Raw genomic sequence first — 14,721 nt, forward strand, 5'->3', positions numbered from 1 at the left:
ACCCCCTGTCTATAGAGGGTCCATCCCCACCACCCCCTGTCTATAGAGGGTCCATCCCCACCACCCCCTGTCTATAGAGGGTCCATCCCCACCACACCCTGTCTATAGAGGGTCCATCCCCACCACACCCTGTCTATAGAGGCTCCATCAGGGACACCACTTCTTCCAGAACATTCGAGCATCATCCTCTTCCAGCGCCCTCTCCGGTGGAAGATGAGACAGCAATCCGACTGAAGTGAGGAAAGCAGCTTCGCTCGATTTAGGCTGCACTCACTGCTCCCTCCCCTCTGCAAACTCATCATCATTGCTGTAATTGGGAGAGATCGCTCACTTATGTGAAAGGCCGCCTAATGCCCACAGTAATTCTGCTTTTATGGAATAATCATTTGAAGTTCTTTCCCATGACCCGAGGGAACGCACTTTTCTAATTACAAGAGATAATTTGGAAGACATCACAGGGGAGGAACCGGCTGTATCAGAGAGTGGGTGTGAGATACTTTACATGATGGAGACTGACTCAGAGATTGGGAGCAGAATGTCAAGGACTGGGAACGGGAACCTGTGATGAGTGATTTGGATTCCATTTCCTAGACACTTTCCTCGGAACATACCCTGAGATAAATGACAACAGAAGTGCAGTGATAAATAGAAACTGTCAGTCTGTGACCGGGGGTGGGGGCAATAGGGAGTGGTGGGGACTGAGGAAAATGGGGGCACACAGGCAGTCAGGTGCAGAGATGCCAGATCTTCCAAAATTTCAAGAGAAGGCAGCAGTAGAGATTTTTATCTTTAAATATAGGCAATTAATGCATATTTTGGAAAAGATAACAGCATTAAGTTAACAAACATACAAACATATATTGGGTCTGTGTTGTGTTTGTATTAATCAGGAGAGGTACGGTTTGATAACAAGCAGGCTCCCAATGGGTGTTGCAAAAGATTAAGCGCTCCTCAGAAGAAAGGTTTGATAAGCTACTTTTGAAAAACCAGCCATTGAAAACCCTACAGAGCACAGTTCTAGTCTGACAAACGTGGGGTCACCATGAGTCTGAGTTAACTCTGTAGGAGCTGGTTTTTTTTTTTTTTTTTGGTTTATGTATGTTTGTTCAAACACAATACAAGTTTGTGGTCCTCCCCAGCCCTCAAACAACTGGAAGACTGAACAACTGGAAGACAATGAGCTCAGCTCGAGATGGCAGGAGAGCAAGAGCCAGCCAGTGAGATTTAAGTGGAATTTGCTGGGTGGGGTTTCTGGGAAATGTATCTTAAAGGGATAGGTTCAGCTGGTATGTGTCTTTTGCCTTTTATCCATAGTCCTTCCCCTTTTTCCTACCTGGAACCAGGGCTCAAAGCCTGGGGGTGGGGCAGCCATTGTGTGACCATGAGGTTGAATGCCATACAGCAGGAATGGGGAGCTGGAAGTCCAAAGGCACCCTTGAGGACTTCTACCAGCCCTCTGGATTTCATGCTACATGAGAAAAATAAACCACACTGCAGCTTAGCCACTTTAGTTGGGTTTTTATGTCACTTTGGTGACTTTAGTCCTCCCTGGTAGGGGAACAGTGTCACGTAGAGGCCCTGGTTGTCAGGCACCCTGAGTTCTACCCCTGGGAAAGCAAACAGGTGAGCGTAAGAAGGAGGAGAGGGCACTGCAACCATGGGAAAAGCCAGGCTGCCTTCGCCATGGAGCAGCACCCCTGAGAAAGACTCAGCTGGCTGTCCCTGGGAGCCAAGAGCCCTGCAGGAAGCCGATGAACTGCCAGTGACTGTGTGTCCCTTCAAACTCCCCTGCCCCAGAAGAGCCATTTCACACTTGGCCAGCCTACCCTCCCAGCACATAGTACCTGGATGTGTGGGCGGCTGCGATTTTTGAACTTGGAAGGAAGTGTGGCTTTCCAGCTCCCAGCTTCTGAGTCGGTGATTTCCATCTGTCACAGCAACTTAAGCCAATATTCCCAGAAAAGAGACAGCCCAAATGGAGAGGCTGCCGGTCACAAGCTAATCTGAGAGTAAGAGGCGAAGTGGAGGAGCCTTCCGGAAGGAGGGGTGGGGTGCTGTCCTCACAAGCAAAGTCGAGTGGGGATGTGAGCTACAACCCAAACAACCCAAAGGCAGCTTTCTCCCATCTTTGGAATTCTGGTCTCCCCATGCTCCTGCCTTTCAGGGCGTGCACCCTTCCTGGAAACACACAGCTCCAAGAAGGGGACTCACTGCCGGCAAAGTTTTCCATAATGACAGGCTAGGTTTGTCAGACTAACCCACCACCCACTGAGAACTAAGAACTGGATTTTTAAACAACAACAACATCAACTTCTAAAAAGCAGTGAATATCTGACAAGATGGCAAGAAATTACTAAACCAAAAGTGAAGGAAAAATAGAAATCTGGAGAGATGAGTTGCTTTTATTCCAAGGAAGTGTTCTGACAACTACAGATTTGAAATTTTTAAGGGGAAGAAATCAAAGGAGTCAAATAGGAAATTCTTCCTCCAAAAGTGGGGCCCCAACGGGTTGTGTCTTTGGGACAAGAGTGAGCCACCAGTGGACCCCCCATGTGTGGACATGCAGCCAGCGGCCTGGCCTGAGTGATCCTCACACCCTGAACTTGGGTTAGGATGGATTACTCTGACAGTACATCAGGGGCTGGGAGAAGCAAATGCAAATCCTTCTCGAAGAAAGTACCTTTATCGGAGGCCTCAGATTATGCCTACTAACCAGTGTTCACCAACAATGACCAGCACATAGTCGAATGTAACAAGACACTATGAACAAGAACTAAGAGCAACAACCAATACAGACTAGGGGAGCTGCTGTTGGATGGTGGGTATTCACCCTACCTCCAGATCCCCAAAATACTGTCAGTCCTGCACTCTTAACCTTTGTTCAGCAAGTGGGATCCACTCTGTTTGCAGGGGAGAAATCATCTCTGTTACCTACCAGGGCGCCAGGTACAGCGTCCTTCCTGTACCTGTGACCGTGGTGCTCTGCTTCATGGGAGGAGTTGGGTGGAGAGAGAGGGGCGGGAACAGCAGCAAGCAGAACATCCTGCCAGTTCCCTTGCCCCTCCCTTTCTTCACCCTATAAAAATATAGACCAATTTAACATGCCTGGCTGTTAATTCTGATGATTACAGAGTGGAGATAAAAAGAGAGACCCTGCTTTGCCTTTGCAGATAATGTGTCTCTCTCCCAGCTTCAATTTTATCCACTCTCTTCAAATACAACGGCTAATTTCATTACAGATAGGTCTTTTAAGATTCCCTGGAGACTCAAACTAATAACATATTGTCAATAACAAAAAGACCGACTAGCCTTCTGAAACTGAAGTCATGAATACTTTGCAGGACATGGCAATACCTGTGAAATATATTCTCACTGAAACTAACACAGTGTTTGATAAATCTTCATACATAATACTTGTGTTCAACTAATATGAATATTTATGGGGCCAAAGCAAGCGAGATAAGAAACGACTGGAAATCTCTGGCAAAATGGATTTCCTGCCCTTTCTTTCTTTCACTTTGTAAACCAAATGGTGTGTGTGTGCGCGCGTGCACGTGTGCGATATCGCACAGCCTGCTCCTCAGTAATCAATGCCCCCTGCCCCAGATTTGGGTCTCATTATTGCTGGGGAGCAAGGATGGGATAGTTGGGTGCCCTGTCACTTCAGCCCCCACCTTGTGACCCTGCTGTGGGGCAGAATGGGTGCAGCTCCAGCCCCTCCCCACGCCCCATGGTGTCCTCTGATGGCAGATGTGTTCCCAATCTGATTGATTATTGCCCAAACCCTGACTCTGGCACCTCTTGGGACACTTGTTCCACGGGCACACGTAGGCCTTCGCAGACTAGCTGTACTGTGCTTTGATGTGTCACAGAGGGGGAGTAACTTGCCAAGGCCCCTCAGGTGGGATCTGCGTCCTGACCTGTCCACCCTAATGTGCAGCTCCAATGCCTCTTCTTCCACAGAGCCTTCCTGGCCCCACATCCAAACAGCCCTCTGTGCTCCTATGGATTTTCTGCATCAGTGACAACTTGCTGCCTTAGGGGCAGACGATGCTGGGTTGTCGCTTACCAAAGCCCGCTCAGTCATTATTGCTTAGCACAGACCATGGGTCAGCACTGCCCTTCACTTAATCCTCACAGTAGCCCCAAGATATAAGTGCTGTAATGTCCCCATTTCACAGATGAAGAAACTGAGGGGCAGGGGAATAACTTGACCGCAGCGATACCAGGGTAGGCAGTGTCTAACCCCAGCAGTCTGGCTCCGCAGCCGGCAGTTTTAACCATGATGCTCTATTCCTACCAATTAAGATAAGTTTATCTGTGTCCCCAGGTGTCCACTGCTAAGTGTTCAAGCATGTGGACTATTAACAGGCATTTTTCACAATTTTCTGAAAATAGTGTGAAAATAGCCACTTGCCAAACCCTGTTTCACTCTGCTATTTTTTACCCAGAATTAAAATCAAAGCTTGCTGAGGTTCAGACTGGGGCTACACGCAGGGTGGTTTGAGTGAGGAATTCTGCTAAAAATAAAAGCTACTCAAAGTGAGAGTATAATGCCCCAGCCAGTGATCTGACAGGTTTCTTCGGGAGGCGGTGCAAGACGGCGTCCAGATGCAGGGACCCTGGCCCAGACACTCCTGGGTCCAGCTCCCACCTGCGCTGTCCCTGAGCACCTGGCCTCACTCAGCCCTGTTCCCTCATTGGTAGGATGGAGCTACACAGATGATCGACTTCACACGTCACTGTATGGACTGGATGTGTGAGCATGCCTCCCTCACCCAGCCCCACCTCCCACCTCTGGCACACACTGACCATCCATTCCATCTCACAGCCCACCCAGACCTAATGTCCCTGTTTACAACACACATTTTTGTAATATCCCCCATTCTGAAATGAAGCACAGCTAGATAACCAAACATATGCCTTCTTTAAGAAATCCATTTGATGCTGTGACTGTTTAAGAAGGAGAAATAGAAGGAAAGTGATTTGTAATTCTCACCCTCGGCTGCTGACCCCGTTTCCTGCCTCCCCAGGGAAAGTGAGAGTCAGAGAGACTTCTCCCAGCCCCCCACATCCACTCACCTGCACACCTCTGCCCATGAACGACCCACAGAGGTGGGCTTCAGGCCCAGACAATCACTCACAGGCCCCCACCTGCACGCACGTCCATTAGGAGGGCCTGCAGGTGACAGGTGGGTTTCACTGGGCAGGGCTGCCCTGCACGTCCCAGGGCCCCCTCTGCTTAATGCGGGGCACCCCCACTTACTGGGACAACCAACAATGCCCCACAAATGTCCAGGGCCAAGACTTGCCACAGCTTGGCACCTCATTCATCTCATTACCTCCCTGGCATGCAGCCAGTTCCCAGACGGCATTTTAAAGTACATTCGTACTTGGCTTATTGACTTAACAAGGCATCTAAGCAGGTGCCTCTGGGCAGGAGCTGAGGTCAGGCGGGTGCAGCCAGGGTGTCCCAGTGGGACAGGCAAGGTGGTGGTGAGGGGGAGCCTTCTTAGAGCAGGGAGGCAGGTCTGTACATAGTCACAGGCCCCACTGCCTGGGCCTTTTGGGGCCAGTCCCCAGCCCTGTGACTGCAGACCACCAGAGATAAAATTTGACATCTGGTTGATGTACGTGATGCTGTGCTTGGACCCTTGTTGGGCGTCAAGACCTTCAGCTTTCAGACCACACAAGGAGCCTGGTAAAAGCAGCTTCCTGGGCCTCACTCAGACCTTCTGGGGTGGATCCTGGGAACTGGCACTGTGACCCATCTCCCCACGTGGCTTCAGTAGGCATACTTAAGGCACCAAGCCCACAGCAGTCACGTGGGCTGCCCAACCCCAAAACTGTGCTCCAATCTGTGCCCTGTGCCTCTTCTATACACCTGTGGAGACCTTAGAGGGAGGGTCAGGATTGGGCCCGTCCAGTAGGGTGGCCCTGCCCTACTCGCCTGTGATAGGTCAGGTGCAGTACCATTCTGACCAGCCAGCAGGAAGCCTGCCAACAGGGTGCACCTCCAGAAGGTTTCCTGGCTCCCAAGAAGAGATACGGAGTCCTTAGATGGTGCAAACAGTGAACGCACGCAGCTGCTGACTGAGAGCTTGGAGGTTTGAGTCCACCCAGAGGCTCCACCCAGAAGAAAGGCCTGGCAATCTGCTTCCAAAAATCAGCCATTGAAAACCCTATGGATCACAACAGAACACTGTCTGATACGGTGCTAGAAGATGAACCTGCTAGGTTGGAAGGCGCTCAGAATACACAATGGCTGCGACAGTGGACTCGAGCGTATCGACGATCTTGAAAACGGTGCAGGACCAGGCACTGTTTCATTCTGTTGTGCCTGAGGCCACCATGAGTCAGAACCGAGCGGATGACAACTAACAATAACAGGTCCGAGTGGAATCATGAATGGGCTTTAAGGACTGAGAGACTCACCGTTATTCCCGCCACAGATGGAATCTGAGTGTGCCTGTGATTCAGACACTTGCATCAGACACCACTGCTCAAGAACCTCCAAGTGCTTCCCAACGCCCCCAGGACACCCACCGTCCTGTCCAGGGCTCCTCTCAGGAACCTGCTGTGGGAATGCGCGCTGCCCCCGTCGGCATGCTGTCCCTCAGCCCTCTCCTAGCCGGCGCCTCTCTTCCTCCATGGCTCTGTCCAAACATTGTCAGAGGAGCCTGACTCCCATCTGAAGATGGCCCCGACCCCCGCCACCCCCACTGTTGTTCTCCCGGCATGGGTTGCGTCTGAAATGGGCTGTTTTTGCTACTTGTGCTCCTCACTGGCATCAACCCCAGAGGCAGAGGCTTACCTGCCGCATTCACGAGGAATCCTCCATGATACAGAATCAGGAGCATTTCCTCGAGGAATGGAGGGACTCCTGGATAAATGGCGTGGAGAGGGACCTTCCTTCTGTGGAAGTCGGGCCCACAGATGCTAATCCCAGCCCAGGAAGGGCCCTGGTCCCAGCCACTGCACTCCCACCAGGAACCTCCCAGGAGGAGGCAGCCTCCTTCTCCTCCTTCCAGCTCCTTCTTTGTAATGCGTCCTCTCCCGTGTCCAAATGGTCACAATGACCTGAGGCCCCAGCGGGAATAACCAGCAGGAGGACCTGGAATAAGGAGCAGGAACTCTTGGAGCCCAGGGCTTGCCGCATTCCACGTTTGCTTTGCTACTGCCAGACACATGGTGTGGTTGCTCCCTCTCGCCTCCGTACTGTGAGATAATGCAGCTCTTAAGTACCTTTTAAACATCCCGGAAAATGAGTTTCTACTTTCTGTGAATGGCAATTAAGGGGGAAGATTGTCAGACTCGAGCTGACACCAGATGATTACCCAGTGGAGTGACTGGGGAGACAGTCTTCCTACAGGGCTTCACGAGGGTGATGGGCACCCTGAGGGCATATCATGGGACCATCCAGCCGTGGACCTGCTTCACCTCTCCTTCTCTCAGCCACGGGCTTCTCCGTCTCCTCCTTCCCCCAGAGGTGCCTGTGCTTTGTGAGAGCAGAATGAAGATGTCGCCCAGACTGATCTTCAGACTTGGATCCCATCCTGGGATGTCGTTGGTGGGACATCTGATATGGAAATTTATAGAGACTTATTTTTGTCGCATTTCTAGCCGGTGAAGGATCTACTGTCCTTTCAGAAAATAGTTCCCAGCCTTTGAAATATGCAGATTGCTGAGCTGAATTGTAAATGCAATCACTGGCCCCAGCAAGCCGAGAGTCACTGCCAGCATGAATTATTCCTAGAAGTGCCAGGCCACCAGATCCATGCACAAGTCTGAGAACAGAGGTAGGCCTGGAGGCCCACTCTCCACCAAAGGGAATGACGTGAGAGGCCTTTGTTGAGGGGTGTGGCGTCACTGCTTTTCACCCCCCTCCCCAAGCGTCCAGTGTCTGGGTCTGCACGTGAAGGACAGATCCCCATGTTCGTACGGATCTGTGGTCTAAGGGATCTCGCAAAGAAGCCGGGGTAGGAGCACACGTAAAAAGGAGAGAAGAAAATACAAAACCAGAATGCTCTTCATCTTCTCAGATGGAACGAAATGTAACCACAGGCCCCTCTGAGGGCCAAGGACACGGGGACGATAGGGAAGACAGACAAGGCAATCACTGCAAAACAGCCCCTGACCTGCCCTCACCACTGGTGTGACAGACTGTGCTCCCGTTGGGGGTATTCATTAGTTTTTCACTCTTTGTAGTAAATGAATACAGTAAGGAAGCTGTGAAGCTGACACTGGGGGTAGGCTACCCCATTAAATGTGGACGCCATTTTGAAACAAGACTTCAGGATTCACTATTGAAGTGTTAAACAGATCACGGCTATTTTTTCTGGCCCCGGCAACACTGACTGTTTCGATTACAATGTAGGGATGTTGTAACTCATAAAGCAATTCAGGAAAGGGTCACCAGTGATGGACTCAAGCTGGAAAGGCCCCCGGAGCCAGCAGTGGGCCATTTTTGGAGAGGCTTTCTGGCGGAAATCCCATTCACTAACATGCAGAATATTTGAAAGCATTTCCAAAATGGAATTGCTTATGTGTAAAGGGAGCTTGGAAGCCCTTTTCTACAAACTAATGTCTTATCGACATGCAGGAGGCTCATGGGGATGAAGGCGCTGGGGCAGGCACACAGTGGAGGTCAATAAATGTTCAAAGATGGAGCCATCAGAGCAATCAGACGCCTTCTAGGAATGCTTGGACCCTTTCCTCAGACAGCTGTTCCCTTTCCTCCTCCACGACACATTTTGCGCTTCACGCATTCTTTCATCCATTGAAACAATGTTGACAGGCATCCTCTCTGTGCCAGGGGTGACAAGCAGGAAGGACAAACTCACTGTCCTCATGGAGAATATGTTCCAGGGCCATGTTTGAAACCTTGAGTGAGCAAGAGGCTGTTCCTGGGGTGGAGAGACCAGGGGCCTACTGCCCATTCAGGGTGAGGAATCTTCGGACAGATTCCTTCGGGACCCCACATTTGCCTCTCAGCTGTGATATCTGCCCATCACTCCAGCAAATGCCATTACTTTTGACTCAGGGTGCAGGAAGACACCTTCCTACCTAGGTATTTGCCCTTCTGAGTCAGAGGGTCCAAGGCACCTTTTGGGAAACAGTGTGTCATTCTTTCTGCCTCCCCTCCTTTCTCACCTCCCTCTGGGCCTTCAGTTCTAGATAGCAAGGGTCTTGATTATTAATAACTCATGGAGCTGAGACTACTGGCTGGATTTTGACTTCCTGATCAGAGACCTGAGAACCCATCGAGTGGAGGCAGAACATACACCCCTTTAGCAGCCTACCAACCCATTCCCCCAACCTCCTACCCTTTCCCCAAAGTCCCGCAACAGTGTCATCCCCAGACCAGGGTTTCCCAAAGTATGGGATCTGATAGGACCAGGGTGCAGAGGTGACTTGGGGCGGGTGATGAACACAGCACTAGACAACCCCGAATCACACCATGAGAAACGCGGTCCCTTTCCACGTCTGTTTCAACCCTCTGACTTCTTCAAGAAGACGCTCTTGGTCCGGCGCTGACACGGCTCCCACATGCGCCTTAGGCTTGTTCATCTCCCTTTCTAACGAGGGAAGAGCAGGCTGCGGGCTCAGGGCCTTCTGGTGGCAACAGCATCTCACTGGGCTTCTTAACATCTGTTTGTTTTCACTGCCTTCATTTGTATAGTCATTTTCTGTTTATGGCTATGGTGGTGATATACAGTCTTCTTTTAACATAAATTTATTTAAGTAAAAATGGTGAATTGTTTAGAGGAAAATCTGCTCATTTGTTTATTCAACAAATATTTATGGAGCTCTGACTATGGCACTGTCTTGGGTCCTGGAGGTCATAGCTGTGAACAAAACAAACAAAAGTTCTTGCCCTCAGAGTAAAGAGCAGTACAGCTGTTATGTACAAAAAGGTAAAAACTCTGCAAGTTGTATGTGAATTTCTGGAGTTTGGGAGAGAGCAGTTTCAGCCTAGGATTTGGGGCCAGAGCTCCCAGGGGAGGAGCAAGGGGGACTGGTGTTTGCAGCGATACCAGAAGGCTGCCTGTGCCCCTGGTAATGTGCTGGTCAGCCCCTGTTATTCTACCATTGGACCTTCTTGGTTTTTCAACAACTGTGGAAATGTAGATCATTCTAAAGCAAGTACCACTTTAAGCTGCTGCCACCACTAACTTTCCAAACGCCCTTGGGCAGGTCATTCTGTCTCGCCGTCTCCTGGCGGTCCCACCTATAAAGTGAGATCTCACGCAGCACTGACGTTTTGAAGGTAATGTGGTGCTGTGTGGACTTGTGCTCAGCAGTCAAAGTACGGGGCCAAAGCACGCGTGCATGGACTTTTAGAAACAACCTTCGTCAAGAACAAACAAACACAGCCCAAACCAAACCCACCCTTCTTCCCCCAGCTCCGTTCGCTCATTCCTCCTGGGGGGGTCCTCAGAACATGCCAAAAGCATGAGCAGGATAGTCTGCCAGAGAGGGCCAGGTTCTTCTCTCTGCTGATTGAGCAGATTTAGACTGAGCCAGTCCCTGAGCAAAAATGATTAAGATGCTTGGCTGCTAACCAGAAGGCTGGAGGTTAGAGTCCACCCAGAGGCACCTTGGAAGAATGGCCTGGCAATCTCCTTCTGAAAAATCAGCCCTCAAAAACCCTGTGGAGCACAGTTCTACTCTGACACACATGGGGTCACCGTAAGTCAGAGTCAGCTGCCCTTTTGTTTGTTTTAGTGTCTACTATGTGCCAAGCCCTATTACTAGGTGGTTACCTACATCTGTTTAATGCCCTGGATAGCGAAAATAGATCAACGTGTTTTAAATCTGCAGAGGCTTAATATTGGGACAGAGAGTGGTAAACTTTGCAAACAAGCAGGAACACGTTAGAATCCCCCGCAGCCCCCTCCCCATCACTGAGGATTTGATCGTTTTCTTAAAGGCAGAAGGGTGTGAATACCCACACATCCACATGAGACATTTCTTTCTTTTCTCCTTTGGTCTAGCTCACTGGTTTTCAGACTGAGTGTTCATAAGAATGCTGGACATTATGTGCAATTTAAGAGATTTTCAGAAGGATGACTTTGTCTATAAACATTTTCCTTTTGCCCTGAGCACTGAATTTTGAAGCTCATGCTCAAGTCCACGTGGGAATTGACGGCACTGCATTTCCTGCAGCAACGACCAGCCAGCACACTCCCTCTTCTCCCAGGCCCTATGCATGCGAATCTCACATACCACTTAGTGGTTCTCTGCCAAGGTCGATAAGACATTGCCAATAAAGGCCACTGGAACAGCTGAAGAAAGGGTGTGGGGAGAGTGCCTGCTCTGGGCCCTGCTCCCCCAACCCACACACCTCCCTGTCTCGCCCACTCAGATTGAGACGTGGCTCCTCTCCCTCCTGGGACACCAGGCCCTTCCCACCAAGCCCTTCAAGCCAGGGTGGCTTTGCCCAGGAGGCAGGCAGGATAGAGAAAATATAAGTGATAAATGAATTTAGTTTTGGATTTCTCTCTCTCCTTTCTAAACTCAGCAAAATCAGTATCTGGTGGAAACTCCCAGGAATCAATTTTGCATTTCTCAGATCTCAGATAGAGCAGGCCATGGGGAGGGGGCCCGGTAATAGGGGGTAGGCCATGGGGGTACAGGCCATGGGGGGCAGGCCATGGGGGGACAGGAGATGGGGGTCAGGCCATGGAGGAGCAGACCATGGGGGACAGGCCATGGGGGACAGCCCATGGGGGACAGGCCATGGGGGGACAGGAGATGGCGGGCAGGCCATGGGGGGACAAACCATGGAGGAGCAGGCCATGGGGGACAGGCCATGGGGGGATAGGAGATGGAGGGCAGGCCATGGGGGACAGGCCATGGGGGACAGGAAATGGGGGGACAGGTCATGGGGGGACAGGAGATGGGGGGCAGGCCACGGGGGAACAGGAGATGGGGGAACAGGTCATGGGGGCACAGGAGATGGGGGGCAGGCCATTGGGGGCAGACCACAGGGGGATAGGAGCTGGGGGGCAGGCCATGGGGGACAGGGCTTGCCCCCTCCAGGAAGCCTCCCTCTGCTTTTCTTGGTACGTTTCAACAAGAGATCTGCCCAGGCTTGGAGAGGGTATAGTTTTCAGATGATTCTACATGAACACATGCCAACCCCACTTTTGCACTACTCTCTCCTTGGGGACCAACCTGGATGAGCATGTGTGTCTCTTGTCATCTCCGGGAACAAGTATTGAAAGACTACCAGGTTGGACGCATAGAATACAGAGGGGATGTGATACAGCCTCTTCAGAAGAGGGCAGAGAGGGAGAGGACAGACACAGCAACAGAGAGGGAGAGAGATGGAGCCAGAGGAGGGAGGAGGAGGAGACAGGCAGGGGAGGGAGATTAGGAGGCGGAGGAAGGAGGAATAAGAGAAGGAAGGAAGGACAAAGGACAGGAAAAGGGGAGGAAGGGAGAGGGGTTAGGAGGAAGAAGCCAGAGAAGGAGAAGGAGAGGGGGAGCACAAAGGAGACAGGGGAGAGGTGGGGTGTTTCCCACTTTGCGGAGGACCCCCTTATCTGCTGTCATGTCAGGAAAGCAGAGCAAAGGTCCTGGCTCCTTCTGCCACCAGAACATCGGGCTCCTTCTCACCTTGAAGGGCGAGGCAAGGAAAGGCGCTCTCAGAGCCAAGCTGGCCACTGTGATGTTACACAACCCAGCATGCTGCCAATGTTTTTATATAATCCTCTGGTCCTTCCCATAAACGAGACCATAACACCCTGGCAAACGCAGTTCAGTAAAGCGCTGTGCTATTACGGGGCACACCACCTTCCAGGCGATGAATCACCGCCGGAATGGCCAAGCGGCCGCTTGAACTCAACTTCCCTCCCCTCATGGCTTCAGCCCAAGAGAAGAGATCCGAAAAGCCATAAGGCTCACGAGCAACATCTGTGGGAAGATGAGGAGTTCTGTGGGTGACAAGAAGGCTCCCGGGAAGTCAGGAGGATGCCCTCCCCGTGAGGAGCAGCGCTGCAGACTAAACAAAGGCTTTGACCGTCCTCTTCGGGGAGCCCAGCCTGGCACAGTCTGGGAGTTGCTGCCCAAGGCCTGCCACAATGCCCCTTCCTGGCAGGGACCCCGGGACTGCCCTCCGCCTTCAGGAGCCCCGACACGCACAGCCGGCAGAGCTGCAGACCCTGAGGAACTGCCTGCGCAGCCCAGCTCCGACACCTCCTACTTGAGCCTGTTATTGATACTTCCTGCTGGTGCTGTCAGTGCAGAAACCAGAGCTGTTGGCACAAATGAGAAAGAAAAATCCCACTAATTATGTAAATACGCACAAACTTTTCTCCTTCTTCCTCAGAACCTCCGCACAGTGCACAGCAGCTGCCTTTTCCTGTCTTGCTGCCTCCAAAGTGGAAAAGTACTCCACCCCCAGTGGCAGCTCCTGGCCCTGACCCTCCTGGTCCCATGCTCGGGCTGACCCACACCACCACCACTGAGGAGCTGGACTTTCTGCAGACGCCTCCAGGGACTCTGAGGCCCAGTCACGCTACCCACTACACCACTGGTGATTGATTCCTGCCAAACCCCTGGCGGAGTCCTTCACTGCATTTGTCCACAGACACCGGCCCATGGCTTCACATTCTCCCACAACAAAACTTTGCAGAGCAAGCCCTGGGTGTCCCCATGGCGGGAGCCCTCTAGGCCAGAGTGGCCGTAGGGCAGCATCCTTTCCCCACAGCATTGATTAACGACCTGGAGCCTTAGAGGCTGAGGACACATCAGCAACCTCTGAAGGGCGGCTGCACCATCCTCCCTCCACTTCTCCAGGGGGGAGGGGAGCCGCTCCCGTTGAAGCCGTGGCGCCCACAGCTACTGGAGAAGCACCCCTGGCCCCTCACCCTTCCATCTGGACATTGCCTGGTCTTAGAGCAGGTCCTTGGAGCCTCTTTAGAAGTTCTCCAGGGCAGTAAGTTTGGCGTCATTGTGCGTGAGGGATTAGGGGGGCGATGTTCTCAAGTATCTACTGGATGAATAAATGAACCCATGATGGATCATCCAGGTCAAGCCCTGGATCCCTCAAAGAGCGCTTCGGTTTTCTATCTGCCTCCCTACCCCATTCATACCAAAGTAACACAGAAGACGCCTCCACCCCAGCGGCTTCTGGTCAGCACGGTTCCAGCGGCTCAGCGTGGGGTGTCCCCAGCACCAGGGACAATCCTCCTCCCACCCCCTGTCTGCCCCTTTGTCCTGCGCGGGCCGCTGTGGGTCTTACCATTCAGCTGGTTGTAGACCACCTCCTCCAGGTGGTCCAGGCGTTGCAGGATGGCCTCCCGATCCACCAGCGCGCCCACCTTGGCGTGCCGGCTGCGCACCCGGCGGTCGGCGCTGCTCACGATCTGCACCAGCTCCTCAGAGCGGTCCTGCAGGCGGCAGTACACGGAGAAGAGGATGATGCCCACGAACACCAGGATGTTGACTGTCAGCAAAGTTTTGATCTTCCTGGCCACCGCCATGAAAGCGGCTGGGAGATGGGGGCCGCCTCACCCGCGGGGCATCCCCGTGGGCCCGGCGGCTGCAGGAGCCTCCGCCCGGCCCGCCACTTCGGGGACCATGAGCCAGCACCGGCCTCGTCGCGGGGCCCGCTGGAGACGCGGGGCCGAAGGGACAGGGCGCACCCGGGCGCCCGGTGCGGCGGGAGCTGTCCCCTTCAGCACCACTCGCGCTTCGCGCGCCCTTGGCGCG

At 52.4% G+C, this 14,721-nt stretch overlaps 1 protein-coding gene across 1 annotated transcript in view; it reads right to left on the reverse strand.

The window, feature by feature from the left end:
• Positions 1-14,492, reverse strand: part of GALNT9 (polypeptide N-acetylgalactosaminyltransferase 9) — a 106,459-nt gene extending 91,967 nt beyond the window's left edge. The window contains exon 1 of the mRNA XM_004385014.1: positions 14,252-14,492. Coding sequence (XP_004385071.1) covers positions 14,252-14,492 — 241 coding nt within the window. The remainder of the gene's footprint in view (positions 1-14,251) is intronic.
• Between the last annotated feature and the right edge of the window lie 229 nt (positions 14,493-14,721).

This window comes from Trichechus manatus, unplaced genomic scaffold (genome assembly GCF_000243295.1).
Source record: "Trichechus manatus latirostris isolate Lorelei unplaced genomic scaffold, TriManLat1.0 scaffold00131, whole genome shotgun sequence".
In the NCBI taxonomy this organism is placed as follows: domain Eukaryota; kingdom Metazoa; phylum Chordata; class Mammalia; order Sirenia; family Trichechidae; genus Trichechus; species Trichechus manatus.